The sequence below is a fragment of the Leuciscus leuciscus genome (genome assembly GCF_965113295.1).
Source record: "Leuciscus leuciscus genome assembly, chromosome: 4".
Lineage (NCBI taxonomy): Eukaryota > Metazoa > Chordata > Actinopteri > Cypriniformes > Leuciscidae > Leuciscus > Leuciscus leuciscus.
The window spans coordinates 19,887,023-19,908,785 of NC_138728.1; the positions used below are offsets into that span (position 1 = coordinate 19,887,023).

The window sequence follows — 21,763 nt, forward strand, 5'->3', positions numbered from 1 at the left end:
TATATATAAATGTTAATTCTGATGTATTGCCCTGCCCTCTTTTAGCTTTCTTTAATGCTGTTGTCTATCCAATAGGAATTCACAAATGTTATACTAATTACCGATAATCTCACGATAACCGATATGCTATTCAATGTAATAAATCTATTCCACTTTGCCTGTATTTCGAAACAATCGCATTAAAGCTGTGAATGAGAATTTTACATGCTTCTTGGTGAAATGAGGTGACAAAAAATTATAATGTATATAATCTATTTTTCTTTAATTCTGAGTTTTAAAAGAATAATATTTTATAATATAAAATTCAAAACAATGGCCTTTAGAGGCCTGTTTACACCAAGGACAATAACTATAAAGATAACCATAAAGATTTAGTTCTCAATATAAAAAAATAGCCGAGTTCACACCACAGCTATAACGATAACGGAACAAAGAAACGATATCGTTGGAATCACTTTCAGAACGATTTTATCCAGCTGATGAACGATAAAAACATTGACAGCCAATCAGAATCCATCCTGCTGTAACGAGCGACAGACAAGCACATGCTTGGAATAAACAGCGAACGATATCGCCGCTGGTGTGGATGCTAATATAGTTATCTTTATAGTTATCATTCTTGGTGTGAACGGGCCTTTATGATTATATATAACGGTTTATAATTGTCAGTTTTCAAGCCAGTTTTGTACATTGTGCAGCTAAATGCAGTTGTCACTCCTCTTTTGAGTGCCTTCTAACCGTTCGTACAGGATCGTTTACAGGATAGGCAACTGCATTCTAAAATGGAACTGAATAATTCCGGTACTGACAACTATATTTTTCCTGAATCCACAAAATGTGTATAGGACCAAACAACTACTTCAGTATCAGTTCTACATGCACAAAACATGGAGTCTCAGGTTACGCCAGACAAAAATTGGCGGATATTAATATCGCTTTTGTCTAAAATAACACTCACCAAACAGGTTAAACTGTTGGAATACATGTTTTATTCACAGCTGCAAGACGACAGAACGGTACTAAAGTTATCAACCAGTGGTTTGGGGTAGTGGGATGGACACTGTATTCCTCATACACGCGGAACAAATACTTTAAACTGAGGTTATCTTTCCCAAAACGTACAGTTTTGACATAATCGTGAAAAATTTAAGTCAGCTATTAAACTACAAATCAGCTGCTAATAGGGACAAGACCACATGGCCTAACCTCAGACGCTCGCACTTAACACGGCAACATGGACAACATAGTGTCCTGCTAATCCAGTTTAGCTAGCACCAGGGTCAGTCCTCCTTAAAAGCCCTTTATGTACACACACCTCTGATGCTGGCAGGAGTGTGTCCTGTCCGGGGCCATGGAGGGGTATTGGAGAGGGGTACAAACAGACCCCAGTACAGAGATAAAAACAGCAGAATGGGATGATGCACAGAACAGAGCGCATGAGAGATGGAGGAGATGATAGCATAGGGACGGATAACGCGGCGTTGGCTGAGGAGACCGGTGTAGAGTGTGTCTCGGGGGTTTTTCCGAGGCTTAACGGGAGTGAGGTGCTCTTTGTGTGTTTGTGTTGGGGAGAACCCCTGCCGCTGTATCGCTTTTGTCCGCCCAGATCCCCCATAATGCCGCTGCACTAATTGTTTAACACAGAAACACGTCTTTTCTCTCTTTAATGTTTTTGTTTTTATTGTTGCTCCGCGCATTCATTACAAAACCTTTGTGGATTTGGAGACTCCTCCCTGTGTCTCGCTCTCTCTGTCTGTCTACCACCCCATCCTCTCTCTTTCTCTCGGTTTTTCACTTCCTTTCTTCTATGGAAAGAGGGGAACGTAAGTATCAGCAGAATTGAGAGGATGGCTGGCAGGTTGCATCATTTAGAGAGAATAGGAGCGTGAGAGGCTGTGTTAGCCGCTGCATTAGCATATATGCATGAACAAACCTGGCGAGGGACGCCAAAAAAACAAAAAAAGCTCTGGAGGTATGCCTGCACGAGCAATTCTCGTTCTCAGATTCGCTTTCAGATCCGATCGTCCCAAATGGATGGCTTTTATGAAGCTTTATGACCATGACTATCGCAAGTCTCTTCTAGCAATACGTGCTTGGGAAAGAACCGCCAACCCCGATTGCTCCTATATGCGGGTTACACTATACTGGGGATATACAAGGGCTGCAACTCTAAACTGCCATAAAAGATTTATCAGCAGTTTGTACTTCAGTTGATTAGAGGAGCTCTTGAGTTAACGCTGGACTTGGCACAATGAACTTTAGACTCCCGTGTTAATCTATGGAAAACTCCTCTGAGAGAATCGGGCAAAACAAACTTGTTTCACCTTGTACCAGCGTTTCCTGCTCTGCTATTCAACAATGGCGCTGCATAATCTACAATTCCACGGCAAAAGATTTTTTTACCTGAGTTGTGACTTTGCAGTCTGAATTGAATGTGATGAAATAGAAAGAGTGGGTAGCACTAAATAAAACAAAGACAATAAACAGACTTGTAGAAATTGGTTTTGCTTCAGGACCCAGATTTTACTATAGAATCAAATGGTGATCCAATTCAGTAAATAAAGGGCAGGACTGATTTTATCCATTAGGAACTGACCTAGAGATGAGATGGGTTACAGGACAGTGAGAAGTAAGGGATTTGTGATGTTATCCGAAAAGGCAGTCTTCTTAGGCAGAGCAAATGGTTTAATTTTTTTTATCTTAGTTAACAGTTGAAATGAGTCTTACAAATTGCTTCCTGAATCTGTCAGAACGGTTACAGCATTAACAATGATTTTAGATTGTTAACGGTCATTATAGTTGTAGTTTTAAAATGCAAATAACTTCAGATAACAATATCTCCCACTTGGAAAAATGGTACCTGTGTTTTCTAACCACAGTAGGGCAAAGGGGGAACCGCCATCCAAAACAGAAGCAAGTACAGACCTCTCAACCTCCCTAAGGAAGGAGCCAAGGCCGTGTGTCTTGACGATAAGGCCCATGTATGTGTGTGTGTGTGCGCGTCTGTAAGAGCAAACGTGTGTGCACACTCAGGGTGACCCACAATAGCAGGACGAGATAGTACTATCTGCTTATGTTAATTAGTCTTTAAGTGGTTGAGGAGGTGGCAGCAATGTCTTTCTCCCTAAAAGTGCCCCGTCCTACTTAACCTACTCCTATCACGATTAGGCCCGCTCATTCAAACACGCACCGCACGCGCACCCGACATAAATGGCTGCGGGATCGCGCAAATTGATTAATCAGCTTCTAAATGGATGTAAAGTGCTGTAGCTAGCGTGACCCGGAGATCAGCGTAGCTCTTTAAAAAGCGCTATGAGCTAAGGAAGCGATAACGAAAAAGTGAAAAAGGAACTCTTGAAATTTTACAAGAGTATAATACCATTAAACACAATACAATTAAATAGGATACAAAGGTCCTTTTTGTGTCGTTTAGCAAAGAGTCAGTAAGAGTCAGTGTTCAATAGGGGTGGAGTTTAGAGATACTGCTCAGGTTACAGAGAGGAACCTAAATCAAAATATTTAAACTAAACTGCCTAAACCAAGAGGTAAATGTAAGGCCACTGTTCACCACTTACCTTTACTGTTCATACCAATGACCTCAATCACTGCATTTCAAAAATATTTTATGTAGGTATGGCATTCATGTTATCCCTGGAATGTCTTCAAGATCAGGGGCCAGTTGCAAAAACTGCTAAAACTAGTCTTGCAAGTTAACTAGTCTTTTTTCTTTAAGATTGTTCATAAAGTTTTTTAATCAGTTACATAAAAACATAGATTGGTCTAATCTGATACCAAAAAGTAAGACTGATTTCCCCTTGGCTAACTGCTAGTTGGTCATATTAGTTCTTTAGACACATTATGGCAACGTTTTTGCAACTGGCCCAGGGCAAACGCAGAAGCACGGAGTATATCTTGGCAATCACGGAATACCCTTCCTTACTGATAGGGTTGGTAACTAGTTCTTATTTACAACATTTGGTTCCTTAAACAGTTGAGCAGGTTATTTTTTAAATTAATTGATTAGAGAAGTTCTTGACTTGTTGGTACTTGGATCATTTCGAATTAGACTAGATGAAATTAGTGACATGTTGGCTTTTTATTATTAATGTGTACCTTAATACCGTGTTTACATTGGGGGACGAATGTTATTGCATAATATTTTGCCATGCCAACACAGCTTGACACCGTTTACACTGGACATGCCAAATTGAACAGTACAAATCCATTTATAATCTTTTGTCAAAAGTAGCACAAAAAAGAGATCAGAAATAGAACGGGGCATAAGTTTACCGTCTGTGACTTGTCGAGCCGATTTCAGTATAGACAGAATAACTAATTATGTTTTCTATTTGATTTTAATGTTTAACATCGCCGGTGTAGCAATGGTGTAAAGTATATAAGTAAATGTAATTAGTTAGCATCTTTTTGGCTACTTTGTACTTTGAGTATGAAAAATATTAGCAACTTTTACTTGACTACATTTTTGAATAAGCATATGTACTCTTTACTCCAATATATTTGTAATGATGAATCCAATTACACATTACATTTTGCATGGCATTTCACTTTTTCTGCAGCAGTTTATTTCTGTTTAAGCAATATACAACAATCTATTGGGCATTGAAGGTACTATGTCTTGTGCATTTTGCCCTTACTCATCCAAACTTCTCAACAAGGCTACTTTAAGTGAATGTGAGATCATTAGCAGGTAGTTGCTGAATCGCAGGAGTTTTATATTTGAGATGAGGATATGGCATTAGCAGGCCAGCATGTCCAGTGGAAGTAGGCGTTGACTTTTTTTAGGCTTTAATTATAGTTAACATTATTGTATTTATCCATTATTGAAGAGAGCTTTTTGAAGGAAATTGGTTTACTCATGCCCTTTTTGAGCAGTTGAGATTAACCGAGACTTGAGTGTCTGTAGACGAGGCTGTTGTGTCGATTGCAATATTGAGGTGTTCAGTTTTATTTCGACTTAGACAATAAACATGTTATTGCTCTCCTCATTTTAGTTTTTCATCGTCATGTCTCTTGAGTGTTGAGGACTAGTGCATTTTTGAGTCTATATTGAGTATGACTAAAATACTTAAGTACTGCTAAAATCAGATAATCTAAGACTTTTAGGTATTGAAATTGGTGCCTTTTAACTTGTAATCATTTTTGCTGTAAGTTATCAGTACTTTTACTTCGGTATGGTTTTCAAGCACTCACACAGTCTAAGGCCCTGTTTACACCTGGTATTAAGATGCATTTTTAGATGCATTTCGATCTAATGGACAATACAAGCTTGCGCAATTTACATATGAACGCGCCAAGAGACGACGGATAAACATACGGTGAGCAGCAGCTTTTGTTTCTGCTCTGATAGCAGCAAGAGCATGCCGAACGCTGTGAGTGTTGGGAATCAGGAACAGTGAGAGAACATTGCGCTTGGTAAATTTTTCGTCTTAAAATCAAACTTGGGTCTCCAGCCAACGAAGTTTAAATATCGTCTTGCAATCCGGTCGAAAGTGCTCGAAAGTGGACAAGCTCGAAACATTTTAGACTCCGTTTACACCTGTATTTAACGTTGTCCACTTGTGATCCGTTCGACCAAAACGCATCTTAATACCAGGTGTAAACAGGGCCTAAGGTTTTTGAGACTGAAATCAGCTGACTGGTTGTTCATATAACAATAACATATTGAACCTCTGAAACACCTTTACGTTTTGGCTGGCATCGCTTTCTCTAACCACGTGTCATATAGAGACCATTTTCAATGATCCAATAATTTACAGTAAATAAAAGTCCTGCCCTATGTTTTCTTTTCTTTTTTTTCTTCATTAACCTGAATATGCTGTTTCAATCAGAAACACATCTGAAGTAGGCAGCAAAAACCATTTCATTTTGACTTCTTGTTTTCAAGTGAGCAACTAAGGACTAAGTAAAGACTGCAAGAAAAAAAATGGCATAATCTCTTTTGCTTTTTTCCATCTCTCTCTATTGTATCATTTGTCTCCTCTTTTTCCCCCATCTCTTCTCTCTCTCCACCATCATTCTCTCTCAATTTCTGTATTTCAGTGTTCGGTGGCAGTAGTTCCGCAGCAGTTCTCAGGAAACAGCGCTGGATGTTGTGGTTAAGGTCCAGAGATAGCAGATTGCATTGTGGTCCCACAGCATTGGCATTGTGTCTGGATTTGTCCGGTTTTATGTAAACGCAATACTCTTTTCACCTGAACTAATACAACCAGTGGCGTAAAGCCCCTTACTGCTACCGACGGCATTTTTCTGCTAATCTCTACGGATTTAAGTCCCTTGCACACATACCTCAGGCCAACGACTGATAACCCCCCCCCCCCCCATCCCCTCAGCTCTCTCCCTCTCTCTTTTTCCTCTTTCCTCTCACTCTCTTGTCTCTTTTTCTTTTCTCCTGGATGGCAGCAAAGCAGCCTTGCAAAAAATTAAAGTGATGGAAAGATTTAAGCAGGTGGAGAACGACAGAAATCACTTTCTCAATCCCATCTCCCAGTGGCAGCAGGAGACAGAGAAAAAGATGGAGAGAAAAAGAGAGAGCGGGGGTCAGGGATTCAGGTAACGCAAGAAAAAGAGACAGAAAGCAGGAAAAATGGAATTCTGCAGCAGTCCAAATCAATTCAAGCTGCTCTGATGTGGTGTACATACATTATCACTGTCATTGGACAGTGAAAAGCGATTGGAGGATGAGTTTGATAAAGAAGAACTAACACACTCTTTCGTTCAAGCTCTTTTGCAGACACACATACATATACACACTCTAAAATGGGATATGAATTGGGTAAACAGAGGCTTTGAGGTGTTTTATCCCTTGTTTGATTTGCACACAGATTGATAGTCTATTGTGTATGTGTATATGTGTGTGTGCACAGGGGCTCCATGCAAGGAGCAGGATTCCAGGGACAAATCGACCGGAAAAGACGGAAATGTAAATGTAGCTCAGCGATCTACCTCTGATCTCAAACGTACACACACAAGGAGAGAGAAAGATACACACACACAATGAGGCCTGCTAGTAAATCTATCTGTATGATTCCCATGTGTCTTGCATTATTGATGTTGTACCTGATAGTCATATTGAATTCATGTGGACATTTATGAATGGTCCATGCGGCCTTATGTAGTTGGTGTATGGTGTTCAATGATAATTACATCACAGTTTGCGTATAAAAAACTGAGAACATGACGCAAAGTTGTGTACACGTACGGTACCCCTTGTTCTTGTTGAATATTTTTTCACTTTTTTCATCAAGATCATTTCATGTTGACTTTATAATTTTCAGTAGAATGATTAGCTTTTTTACCAACAAAAAGTATAGTATGCTTTTTTAAAGTATTAAATGCTACTTTGCTGTTTTGTGTCACATTTTTCATGCAACAAACAAACAAACAAACATGTTCTCATAAAATTTCCCCTCTGTCATATTCAGCATCGAAAAGTCAGATTCATTTTAAGTGAACCAATTAGTTTGGGTAGGTTTTTACTTTCCGTTATATCAACTGGGGCGTTTTCTAGTCTTATAATTAATAAATGTTGTAATGTAGATAGCTATTTTTAAAAGATTGTAGTGTAGCTTTTAGTATAAGTAGTGTAACTGTAAGAGGGCAGCTTGACTGTTCAAAAGTAGCTTTCCCAACACAGTATGAGACCATCTTACCATTAAACTTTGTTTCTCGAGTTTTGGCTTGTCTTTTTCCTTTTCCTTCGTCTTTTCTTTCTTCTCTTTGTCTTTCTTCTTCTCCTCTTTATCTCGCTCCTTCTCCCTTGCCCGTTCCTTCTCCCGTTCCTTTTCACGCTCCTTCTCTCTATCTTTCTCTTTCTCTTTTTTCTTCTTCTTCTCTTTCTTGTCCTTCTTCTTGTCTTTGTCTTTGCTCTTGGTATCCTTGGTGTTCAGGAACAATTTATCAGGAAGTATTGGTGGCAAAGGGGGCAACATTGATGGGATTCGTAAGCAGGACTGGGGGCTGAACAGTGGGCTGGTGGCGGTAACGGCAGCGGCGATGTCTTTGGTTCCTTGAGATATCCTCTTCTCCTCCTTGCCTCGCTCCTTACCCTTGTCTCGTTTCTCTTTCTCTTTCTTACTTTTCTCTTTATCTTTCTTCTTGTCCTTGTGTTTGTCCTTTTCTTTCTTCCCGCCAAGGCCGTCTCTCCGCTCTTCACCTCCAACTACGAGCGATAGCTCCGGCCAGGCGATCTTGTTCTCCTCCACCTGCCCTCGCTCCTTTTCCCGCTTCTTCTCCTTATTTTTGTCCTTGTTCTTTCCTTTCTCCTTGCCCTTCTCCTTGAGTCGCTCCTTGTCTTTCTTCTTCAACTTGGCCCTGATGTCCTTCTTGAGTTTTTTCTTCAGAAGAGTAGCGGTAACTGGTTCTTTTCGTTCCTGGGGTGGTTTGAGAGGTGGTGGCGGTGTAGGAGGCGAGTCAGGTGGGGACGACAGGTAAGTGGGTTCTGGAGGTGAAGGACTTGGGGCCTGAATTGGCTTTTGACCCTGATTGGCCTTTCGAATGACCTCGTCTATAGAGTCATCCATCGTCCAGCGGTTGGGTGGATTGAGATGTAGGGGAACTGGCGTAAGCGGATGTTTTCCGGGGAGAACTTGTGGAGGTTTGACATAGCTAAGCGTAAGTGCAGGTTTGGGTGCAGGTTTTGGAGGATTTGTCCCCTCACTGTCTGAGTCCGAGTCATAAGCAAATGGGTCTGATGTGCCATCTCCACCCGCACAAGCGCGAGCAATCACAGCAGCAATAGAGTTTTCAATATCCTCGTCTCCTGTATCAAGACCTCTGAACTGGCCATCGCGAGAACTATCCTCTCCGAGAGGTCCGGGCCAACCACGCCCAGCTGCACCCACATGGGCAGGACTTGGCCGTGGGCTACGGGGGCTTTTGGGCCTACCGGGTGATCTCTTCCCAGCCTTCTGATTGGTCTTGGGTGGGGTCAACGCAAGCGCTCTGCCCAATATACCAGTGGGTGCAGAGCAACCCCCTCTTTTGGGTGATTTGTTCTTCTGCCGTGCAGGAGAGGGCGAGGGCAGTTTGGGCTTGTGTCCAGGTGTAGGAGGTGCCACGGGAGGTCTGGGTAATTCGGGGGAGAGGGGAGGGGAGGGAGAATGGGGCATGTGTTGGGAGTTGAGGGAACTGAGGGGTTCCCGTGGTTCGTAACTCCATTCAGGGCTAACGCCAGGTTTGGTGCTTAGGCGGGGTCTCTTGGCGGCAGGCAATAAACCCTCAGGTCTGGGACTCTGTCCGCCATGTCGACTAAGCCAGTTCTCATCATTCTCCTCTTCCTCACCATCCTCTTCCTCACCCAAGGAGACCTGCATGGCCTCGGCAGAGGTGCCCATATCTGCAGGAACCGGTTCCTCCTCTTCCTCATCTGCCAGAGAGAAATATAAAAAAAGTATTAATATCACAGGTTTAAAATAAATCAAATGCAACCAGGATATCCAAATTGCAAGAATCAAGAGCTGAGAAACAGGACCAAGATATGATGAAAATCAGACTGAAAGCTCACATGCACCACAATCAACAAAGCACAAATTGCACACCTTATTTAATTTTTCAATAAGAACATTGAGGGAAAAAAATAAGACAAAGTCAGAAAGGTGAAAATGAGCAATATTAACTGAGAGGGAACATTTCACGGTGGAATAGAGGGCGGATATCAGAGCAAAAAATCAAAATAATCCACACCTGATTACACAGCAGATCAACAGAGCGAACAAGATACACACACACACAAAATCAGACCCACATCCAAGTGCGGAAGCAATCTCTGGTTAAATCATACTTTTTTAATGTCTCCAAGCACTCCAAACACACACGCACGCACGCACACACGCACGCACACACACACACACACACACACACAGCCACACTGGTGGTGTGATACCAGTTAACCAGTGGTAATCTGGCTACTGCAACTCTCTGCATCACAATGGATGACAGGAAGTGCAGGCAGAGCCCTCTGACACCCTCTATTATAAATAGTGTAATCTATATGGTAATATTGTTGTATTCTATAAGCGCAGAATGGGGATAAGATAACATTGTGACTTTAGGCTTTCTTCCGGCCGGTGGAATTGTAATAGTTATCAAAGGTTATTTGGGAATGACACGCCGGCTGCTCTCTGATTGGCTGTGGCCGGTTATTTATGATACGAATTATGATAAAGATGATGTCTCTTCTGCGTCGGTCGCTCTCCCTCTTCTCGGCCCTTTTGCACAATAAATTGCTATCGTTAATCACGGGAAGGCTTTGTGCCGGCGTGATTACCGCGCCAGCGCCGTAATAAGAATTTTTATTTAAAGGAAGAATATGGATTTGTCATCACCTCCTCAGCGTGAAGTAAAGTGACAGTATTTCACAACGCTGACATTTAATTTGTATGGAAAAAAAGGAAAAGCAGCATGGGTGATATTTGCATTTTATGGCTCTATCCTCCGTTTCTTTTCTTCTTGGAATAGAAGTACTCTCTCTTTTCTCTCATACAATTGGACGTTTCCACGAACAAGGTACAAAATAGGGTCTGAAACTCTTAAAAATGAAGTCATTTTTCTTTGACCAAATGGCAGGTGAAAATAGGTGCTTAACCTTCAGAAAATGTTGGTTGTCCACCTCATGAGGTCAAAAATTGATTTAAAAAAAAAAAACTACACAGTGACAGTGTTGAAAATTAAGTTTGACTTCAGCTCATCACTCACTTAGGAGGACCAAAGTGGTTTGCCTCTTTTTCCCCCAATAAATTTATACAAGGTATAGCTTGACAAATGTTGCTAAAAATAAATTTTAGTGAAAATTGAGAAAGTGAAACAATTATATACATGTGTCTTCTTGCCATTCTGTAGAAAGTTCCTATTTTCATTTCCTGGTGTCACAACGGTATGGCAGGTACATTGTTTAAAAAATTATTTATTGCAATTTTTTGAAACTCAGACAAATTTTACAAATTTGGTAGGGTGAACACAGTAATTGGATGTGTTTAAAACTACCTACTTTTCATTGTTTGCCAATAATAAGTTAAAGGGATAGTTCACTTTGAAATTAATTTTTGGTATGTTTTAGCTTACCTCAAGGGCATCCAAGATGTAGGTGTCTTTTTTTCTGCAGTAGTTTCAATTTTGATATTTTTAGGTCAAACCATTCTTGTCTGTCAGTCATATAATGCAGGTCTATGGGCACCACCTCAAAGAGCATGCACAGAGTTCAAATTAAAACAATTCCCCATCGTCCAAATTAAACAATTCCCCATCGTAAGTACACATTGATGGCCTAAGACACGAAACGAGCGGTTTGTGTGAGAAAACGAACAGTATTTATATCGTTTTTACCTCTTATACACAGCCATGTCCAAGTGATCTGATCTGACGTGTACGCAGACTGGTGCATAGATATATACACTAGATGTCGCCTTAAAGACATTCGTTCCAATGAACTGCCGTAGACAAGGCGACATCTAGTGTATATATCTATGCACCAGTCTGCGTACACGTCAGATCAGATCACTTGGACATGGCTGTGTATAAGAGGTAAAAACGATATAAATACTGTTCGTTTTCTCACACAAACTGCTCGTTTCATGTCTTAGGGCCATCAATGTGTACTTACGATGGGGAATTGTTTAATTTGGACGACGGGGAATTGTTTTAATTTGGACTCTGTGCATGCTCTTTGAGGTGATGACCATAGACCTGCATTATATGACAAGAACGGTTTGACCTAAAAATATCAAAATTGAAACTACTGCGGAAAAAAAGACACCTACATCTTGGATGCCCTTGAGGTAAGCTAAAACATACAAAAAATTAATTTCAAAGTGAACTATCCCTTTAAATAATAGTTTATCTAATTTATCTAATAGTTCTCAGTACACCTGCATTTGTGCCTGTAATGCTTCAAATAAGAAAATTACATCATTACACCATTACATATGAAAATCAGCGTGTTTGAAACCAGTGCTCATGGGAGGGATTGAAATGAGAGATATCTGAAAATGTGTGTGATAATTTTCAGACGTCAGGCCTCTACTCGTTCGTCCAGCAGAGAAACGGCTCCGTTTTCACTTGCAACCAGTTTCTCTTTCATCTGATATCAAAAATCAACCCCCCACTCCTTCCCATTTCATTTGGCACTGCCGAAGAAAAGCACGGATTTGTACACTTGCACACATAAACACACGGCGCTTAATTGATTGTGTCACTTACAAATGCGAATAAGACTAAAGACAGGGAGTGATAACGGGAGAAAGCCACTGCGCCAAAAATGGTACATGGGAATGAAAACAAGCTTACACACACATTGTGAAGTAATTAAAATGGATAGATAAGAAAGAGAGTGAATGAGAAGAGAGAGAGAGCTGTCAATTTACTGAGTCCAATGCCTGATGCAACTAACCAGCTTTCTCATACTGATACACACAAATAGTTAGGTATGGTAATGGAGGGGGGGGGTTGCTCATATCACTTTCATTAAAATCTCCCCCACCCCTCCCTCTGTGGTACTTTAAAAAGGAAAAGTTGGATTAAGGCCTACTGCAATTAAAGGCAACTCATTTATTGGGGGCTCCAATCAATGCAGAGCGCAAGAAGCGGGCTAAACGAGACGAGATAAGATGCGTTTAATGTTCCAATTCCACACAGCCTCTGTGCGGGACAATTACTAACATCTGAGAGCGCATAAATACAAAAACACAAAAATTCAACCTGTAGAAGTGTTTAATAGAGCATCTACACCACACAAAGATTCCTAAAACAGCTTATTTTGTACTGGTAGGTTATCATATATAACAAAACAAAAAAAATCCATAAATTCTAATCAAGCACAATCAGGGCTTTTCAAACAATATACTCTTGTTTGCCAGGTTTCAACCATTATAAGGCAGTTATCAATTATTTCTACTGTACAATATATTGATTTGATGCCTGATTTTATTTGTATCGTTGAAATTACAGCTTGGAGTATAGTGTGAAGGTTCTTTAAATAAATTAAATAATAAAAGACAAAACAGTATTGATTTATAATATCAGCCATCATATTTGTAATCAGCGTAACTTTCAGTATTGACGCATCCCTAATTAACCTTAAACATGGTGCGTAAGACGAGCGATTTAATAAAGGGAAAACCTGCCTGGTGTGAAATAAATGGAAACAGAAGTAGAGTTTGCCATGACTTTGACCTTGTCTGCAGTATCTATCTTAAACACACACAAATGTACCGCCGGGCTTCTGTCCTGCAGCGTCTCCTTGCTCTCACGACCTTCACGTCCAGCAGGGGAAACTTCTTGCACGCTTCCGGCTGTAAGTTATTCAAGAATAAGCTTTGAATAATTGTCCCGCAATATGAGTCTCTCTGATTAATTGCCTGAGATAAGAGCAGCTTCTCTCTCGTTCTGTGGCTGCCGCGCTCACTGCAGGGCCCTGCCTAGTACCCTAATCACAACACACACCGTTTATCTGTGAGTGTGGAGATCCAGCTTTGCTTGGGTTAACATGCAAGAGTAGGTCTAACATAGACTTGAGCAAATTATAAAGAGAACTTCAATAATAGCATGTATCAAAGTGTACATGAATCTGCTGTAGGAGAGGGTTACAATATGATCAGTTTTATAATCGTGTGTTGTGTCGATTTGATGTTGTGTTGTATATATATATTATATATATATTTATATTTATAAAATGTATGCATGTATGTATGTATGTATGTATGTATGTATATGTAGGCTATACACATTTATTTTCATTCACAGAATTATAAAGAACAAGATTATTTAATATGCACATTTTATATTATCATTTATTGTTATAGTATAATTTATATTATATAATATTTTTGTATAATTCTGTGAATTTTAAACTTCACAAATGGAGGTACTTATTTGATTTGATTTTTTTACCTGATATACATAAACTTAATGACTATTCATGATAAATAAATATATGAATTAAGGCGGGCTTTAGCAAAAAAAAAACTTTATGATATAACACTCGAGCCAACAAAAGCCGCAAAAAAGTTAAACTAATAGACATAATAATTCTGAACAGTGGAATCTGTTCTAAAATAGCTGATATACGCACACGTGACCTCGCATCATTTTAATTGTACAATAATCGGAAGTTGTGTTATTGTTTGGCAACTGCAAAAATTATTTAAAAATAAACTTTGTGTAAATGTAGCCACAAAATATATAAGCTATGATATAAATAATATAGCAAAACTTCTACAAGAAGACATTTCTATCGTTATACTGTCATTCTGTCTAGCTATAATCTACTGTTGTAACTACAAATAAAAATTTAAATTCAAAGTGAAAACTAACTTTAAAGTCATAAAACAGGAAATGCACACATACATACATACATACAATGATAAAGGCAGTAAAAATGTATTTACACATCAAAATTCATCCTTGATGCTGCTTTGCCTAAAAACAGAGAAGAGTTTTTCCATCCAAAAAAAAAAAAAAAACCCCATACAAAACAGGTGTGCAGAAACACAAAAGTTTACTGATAAACACACAGGTTCTTTGTGGCAGCAAAATGTAACTATCTTCAATGCGAAACCCACATTCTCTTTCTTTTCATGGACACACAAGCGTGTTGAGGTAAAATGGTAAAGCGAAAAGAGTAAGACAGTGGTGGACACTTAACACTCGGCTAATAGCAAATCTTCTTTCTCCAGTAATTTAGTACCATGCCTACAGGGCTCAGAGCCTTTGAAGTGGCAGGAAATGTCAAATCAATTATTGCTTTTCCTATAAGAAAAGAACGTTTTATTGGGCTTTCATGCCAATAGTGTACATTGTGTGCTTTGAGTTTGGGGAGAAAAAAGGTTCATTTGGAATTAATTTACACACTTGGACAGGAGTCCATCAACGCATGATTAAAGTGAAGTGGTTGATTTGTACATTTCTTTTCTCTGACTGCACTCGTCTCTACCGTAGTGATATAAGTCTTATTTGACACAATAACTCTTTCAATCAATGGTAAATACACAGTAATGATATTTTGCGCCTGCATGGACAAAAAAAATAGGGTATCGAATACTTTGTTTTTCAAACACTTGATTTGGCAATAAAGTTCCTAAAGACTGCAGCACTAGGGTAGTTTTGCACCCATTTAGATGTTTAATTAAATTTATGCAAATTAGTTCTTTCAAACTATCTGCTTTATTGTATCAATACTTGAAATCGCTAATTCAGTGATTTGTTGTTACATCGTCGTCATCTACAAAAAAATTATATAAATTTTTTGTGTTTCAAAAAGAAACTTTAAGTGAGCGTTAGCTCACTTAAAGTTTCTTAAAGGTATAGTTCACTCAAAAATGAAAATTCTGTCATAATTTATTCACCCTCATGTTGTTCCAAACCGGTGACTTTTAAGATTTGAACGACAAGAGGGTGAGTAATATTTCTATATATATATATATTTACACACACACACAGAAAAACAAAGTGGAAAAGATGCCCTGAATAGTTTTATACTACCCTCACCCTGTAAAGATTATTTGAAAATTAAAGATTATTTGTTGGAGTACATTTTAAGAAATACTATTTCAGTTTTTCTACTTCTAATTTCATGATTAATTCAAAATGTTGCTTTCTCAGAGTTATTAGTGAAATTTACTAGACATTTCTGAATGTGAATCTTATTTATTTATTTTTTTTGTGCAGATTTTAATTCTTGCTTTAAATATTTTGAGTTTGGATCCAATGACGGTCATCAACAAATCATTTGACAGAGGATGAATATTAGTTAACACGCATTTCCCCCCCCCCCTAACACTGGAGTGCTATTTTGGAATATAGGCCTGCTGGGAAATCAAACAACAGCCACCTCTCGCTTTATTGTGGCGTAAGGTCTTTTGTCCGTCGTTGTGACTCGCTGTCTTTCACTGAAAGTCTTTCTTTCGTTCTCTCTTTCAGGAGAGCGCTGGAGACAGACAGACTGGTGCGCCCACATGTTCTCACTGCCATACATGGAACTTCAGTTGAGCAACGCTCCCCTCCCCTCCCTCAGCCGATACACAGATCAGGGGCCCTGATCGCCTTTTGCGATTAGAAAACCGCAGAATTTCGCCGTTCCCCAAAACAAAGTGTTTTTAAGGCTTCTGTTTTCTCTAGCCCTGGCGCCACCAGGAGTACAGTAAACAATAAACACTGACGGATGAAGCCTGTCGCGCACACAACACACGGAAGCGAGCACGTACACACACACACACCACACGCATAGGTGTACAGGTTTAACGTGTGAGGGGTGACTAATTTGAGTTGTATTGAGAGGCAGAGCATGGAGGTATTGTGTCAGTACCTGTTACACTTCCCATAACCCTGTCATCACCCATATTAGTCATTGAAAAACATGAGACAGTGGCTGCACGACGCCGGGTCACCTGCCTTGAACTCATCGGCGTGCAGAAAACTTGCAAAACAAACGCCCGTCCTTGCCGGATGCCATTATTCTATTAAGCGCGATCGTAAACGCGTAGCGCCGTTCGGCTAACGACAACAAAAAGAGCTTGATATTTTGGCCTTGTTAAATAAACAGGTCTTAAAGTTGCCGTTATCGATACATCAGAACAAGTTCGCTGGCAAGCAAACAGCGCTGAGGGGAAGAAGAAAAAACAGTCCAGTTGAACATTTAGTGGTGGACTTATGGCAAATTGACTTTTACTTCAAAGTCCTCGACAATTATGTCTTTCAGCAATTAGAGCGCTTGAAAAAACGGAACCCACTTGAGCCTTGCCAGTGAACCGGTGGAGGAATGCCCCCGAGCCAGCTCGCGGAGGGGTGGAGGGGGGTGTTTTGGGTATTGTCCTGGGAGTCTGAGCAACTCAGACGCCTTGGCAAGAACGCACATCTGAAACCAGCACTCCATACACACACACACACCCATGCAAAGCATGTCAGAGAAGGGTCAAAAGCAGGGTTAAAAAGTACTTTCCACACACACAAACTTGTGTGACACACACAATAAATGTTTTTATACACAAGAAAACTATTAGGCGGTCAAATCGGGGGTATGAATTTACCTAAAAATTGCATCTTAGTGCATTTGAATTGTTTCCAGGTTTAATACTGTTGGAAACGGGAGACGGGGTCTCTCTGTTCATCAGCGATGCTGAAGTCAGGAAAGCTTTTTTGCTCCTGTGTTCGGTTTTAATGCTAATAACACGCCGCTATCTGAAGCAATTAGACTGCGTCCGATCCCTATCGGGGTCTGTGTGTTCCCAGCGCATCTAAAGAAAATGTTTGCGTTTGAAAAAGTCCATCACATAAACAGATAAGGAGCGTTGCAGTGCAGCGCCTAGCTGAGTTGACTTTGTTCCCGTGCAGATCAGTAACGGCGACCTGCTGCTGGTTCTGATGAACTCTCGCTACCGCAGAACTGATATATGCTTATACATACATTAAGGCAGTGAACTCGCCACTGCCACGGAGAGATATTTCCAAAATGCACGTTTAGAATTTGCATTCGCTATGATACATGTTTTGTAATCTACACGATGTAAAATGTACATATTTTGAAGTAAAAAATCTTGAATCGTTTTTCTAGAAAATATCACTGCTTTCAGTAGCATTTTTAAATTAAACATTTATTATTGATTTTACATTACTATTACACATACTGAGTGCATCCTCGGTTTAATCAAATAAACAATTCATACAAATGTAGTAAAAACTACAGTAATCAACATTTGAAGTGGATCAAAACCTTTCCTCAAAGTTATACATGAATTTTGAACAATACCCGTTCTTGTCTTAGGACAACTTTGATTAACTTTTTTAATCCACTTCAAATGTTGGCTACTGTAATTCTATAGCATCTACAAAAAATTATAATAATTGTTGATTAGGATAAAAATCCAATTAGCACAACATTATTTTTAGACTCCTTACAATAAAGTTACATCGACATACTTTTATTTCAATTTAAACAATTATTCAAAATTAAAAACATGTAGGCTACATATGCAAATTTTGCACAAGTTTCCTCATAAACAACTGAAATTCTTTGAGAATGACAATGGGCTAATCTGTCGCACATCAAACATGTTCTACAATAGTTATCTTATATTTGTCTGAGTGTGATGTGGAAAGAATCCAGATACACTACATTTCCAACATAGAGAGACGGAGCCATCATGCAAAGCACATTCAGACTGCACGGCACGGTCAACCAAAAGCACAGAGTTCCTGCACAAGGTAAAAGTAAAACTGTTACGGTGCCGTTTCAAATCTGTACCATCATTTAAATCATGCCCACTTACAGATGTTTAGTTTGACAGGAAATAAGCCATGCAATCTTAGATAAGGTCATCAAAACATAGGCCAAATTTTTTTTATATAGTTTACTTTTTATAATGTCTTATGTTTTAATTGCTCAAAATGAATGTTAATTTTGTCAATCATAAAAAAAAAATTTGACAAAATATTCTACCTAGGAATATGTCAGAGGCTAAAAAATATTACCAATTACATAAATATAAATGTATTTTTTTAGTTATTGTTTTAATTTGTCCATCTCATTTTGCAACAGGCAGCTATATATGAAGAGTTCAGATGCAAAAGCCTCTAAGTGCCATCTGAAATTTTCTTCTAGAATGATCATTTTTATCAAAGCTTGTATATTTAGGTTCAGTAATTTCACTTTAATGACAATTAATAGGTCATTTTCATTGCCATTAAAGTGAAATAACTGACCATAAACATACAAGCTTGATAAAAATGATCATTCTAGAAGAAAATATCAGATCGCACTTAGAGGCTTTTGCATCTGAACTCTTCATATATATGTGTATGTATATATATGTGTGTGTGTGTGTGTGTGTGTGTGTGTGTGTGTATATATATATATATATATATACTATAAATATATTATATATATATATATATATATACTATAAATATATTATATATATATATATATATATATATATACACACACACACATATATACATACACACACATACATATATGTATATGTATATATGTATATATATATATATATATATATATATATATATATATATATATATATATATATAGCTGCCTGTTGCAAAATTAGATGGACAAATAAAAAAATTAATATATATATATAGGCCTATATATTGTATGATCAAAGAACTTAAGATATATTTAAGTTCTTAAGTTATCTTATATATATATATATATATATATATATATATATATATATATATATATATATATATATATATATCCGATTGACTTAAGTCAAGACTTTTTGATCAAAGAACTTAAGAACTTTTATAAGCATGTTTTTGACTAAAATTATATAATTCTTTAAATGGTATCTGACAAACTTTTCAGGTTTGAACATCCAGAAGTCAAAACAATCTTTGCACTGACTGTATACATCATGTAAATATTAATATTATACTATAATTCTGGATTATAAAACAAATAAAAATGATCTGAAGTTGTTGCTAGACAAGGGTATTTATAAGTGCAATTCAAAATGAACATTCCTGTGGCCAGGTCGTGACCTTTCTGTGAGTGTCTCTCAGGTCATAGGGTCAGGTCAATCGGAGGGGAATGTTATCCAAAGCGCTTTATTTATTTATTTAATCTTTCATCTGACTCCACTCCTTTACCGCTGCCCGGGGTTATCCGAAAAACACGAAGGGAGAGACGGAGGAACGGGGAGAGGAGACCGCTGCTTCAAATTAGCCAGAATAAATAATCGGCACTTCAAGTCAATAAACACTGTACATTACTTTTTTTATGGAAGCAGTCAAATAAACTTTTCAAAAAGTTTCTGGTAGGTAAATAAAGGAGCTAAAAAGTGACCGGGCGATTTACGCTCATCTCTTTTTCTTTTGCTCGGAACATCCAACCCGTGATGGACGTCCAAACACGCAATGCAGACGTGCGGTTTCTCGAGCTTTTGAGAAATAAGGAAATAAGAAATAACCTTTTCAGAGTTATCTTCTCAGAAACTGACCATGAAATTTGAACATGAGGAAGGATGTCACAAAATGTAACCTCCATTTTCCCCACCACATTCTGATGCGCAGTCGAACTGGTTTCAAGTGCAACGCACGATGGAAATTTTAGGGGAAAATGTTTCCGGTTCAGGATGAGTTTGCATAGACAGTACACCGCCCTGATGTCTACCTGAGTTGACCGCCTCTCAGTCTATGAACTTTTCACCCTTCGGTGAACTACAAGGAAAAGAAGAAACAGCAGAGAAAAGGAAAGAAAGACAGAGGGGGTCGACCGCCTAGTGGAAGGGACCCGCATGAGGGTTGTGGGACCAAAGTCTTGAACATTCGTCTGTTTCTTAAATGGCCAGTGCAACACAACAATACGCCTCATTTAGACTAAATGGATGCATTTAATGCATGTGTAGTCGAATTTATGCGTGTGTGTGTGTGTGTGTGTGGCATATTTATATATTTGAATTCATTAATAACGGGTGAAATGCCACACAAAGTTCATGCATGTGCATACGTTGTGTGTTGGTATGTTGTGTGACGCCGTAGTGTGCGTGTACAAGTAAGTGTGTGTGTGTGTGTGTGTACTGAAGAGAGCCCAAACAGCTCGGCGCCAGCAGTCTGCCCTTCCCGTAACGGCTGAACGACGGCAGAAGACTGAGAGAGAGAGAGAGAGAGAGAGAGAGAGATTTGCATCTCTTTGTGATAGAGAGGGCCAGGATTCCTCACGCCCGTACGAAAAAAATACAAATAAAAAAAAAAGAGAGGAGAAATTCGACAGAATGGCACCAGGACAAATTCCACTTGGTGCCGGCGTGTATCAGTCTCGACACACACAGGTGAATTACGGACACACCAAATCACACACAACAGCGACAACCGGACACACACCTTCACGTCCTCGTTCAGGTGAATTTTCTCATATGCAACTTGAAGCCTCATTTAACTAAGCGAGGGACGTTAAAATGGGAGTTCAACTCTTATAGGCCTATTTCCAAGAAAATTGCCCACGGCTATATCAAAATAAATCAAAATGGGCAAGTCCTAAATTATTATAAATACACTCTGTATTCATATTAGTTTGATGTGGTTTTGGTCAAATGTATAACATTTTTATACACATTTTTAATAGTTTAACTATCAAGCTAAATTTTCTCGAATACAATGTGGGTCAAATGGTCTGATACTTAAAGAAACTTATTGACCTTGACACAGTCATGAGTTTAATTTTTTTCCCTATTTGGTGTCATTTAAACAAACTTTCACTACATAAAAATAAAAACAATAATAATACTAAAAGAAGAAAGCAAGAGGGTCTCTTATTTCCCCAAACACAACAGGAAACATATTCAAATGTGCCTTGGTCTCATCTTGGCGTATTAAGATTACTTTAATTTTTCCAATTTGTTTTTATTTTTTAAAACTGCGGAAACTGCTGGGCAGGCGGTAAAATAAAGCTTCTCATTCTCAATATGGGAGGAATATAATCCCAAACTTGCCTACCACTTGAGACACACGCAACTCAATCTAAAAACCCCAATATATTAAAAGTGCATTTAAGATGAGGGGCTGACTTAAAAAAAGACTGTGTGCTTACTCCTACAAAAATACGTTTTTGCTGCCGTCTGCAATTGTGCAGTCCAAATATTTCACCACAGAAGTCACTTGCTCTGTTCCAGTTCACTTCAAATGTCAAATCAGCCTTCTGAACTTTTCTTTTTGGTGCAGAACAGTGACACTTTAAGTAAAAAATAAAAAAAATAAAAAAACCTTCCAAAAATATACTCTCTGAAATAAAGAT

At 38.7% G+C, this 21,763-nt stretch overlaps 1 protein-coding gene across 2 annotated transcripts in view; it reads right to left on the reverse strand.

The window, feature by feature from the left end:
• The window catches only part of taf3 (TAF3 RNA polymerase II, TATA box binding protein (TBP)-associated facto), a 51,031-nt gene that overhangs the window by 5,045 nt on the left and 24,223 nt on the right, over positions 1-21,763 (reverse strand). For both annotated transcript variants that reach the window (XM_082168204.1, XM_082168205.1), the window contains one exon: positions 7,671-9,385. In XM_082168204.1, coding sequence (XP_082024330.1) covers positions 7,671-9,385 — 1,715 coding nt within the window. The remainder of the gene's footprint in view (positions 1-7,670; positions 9,386-21,763) is intronic.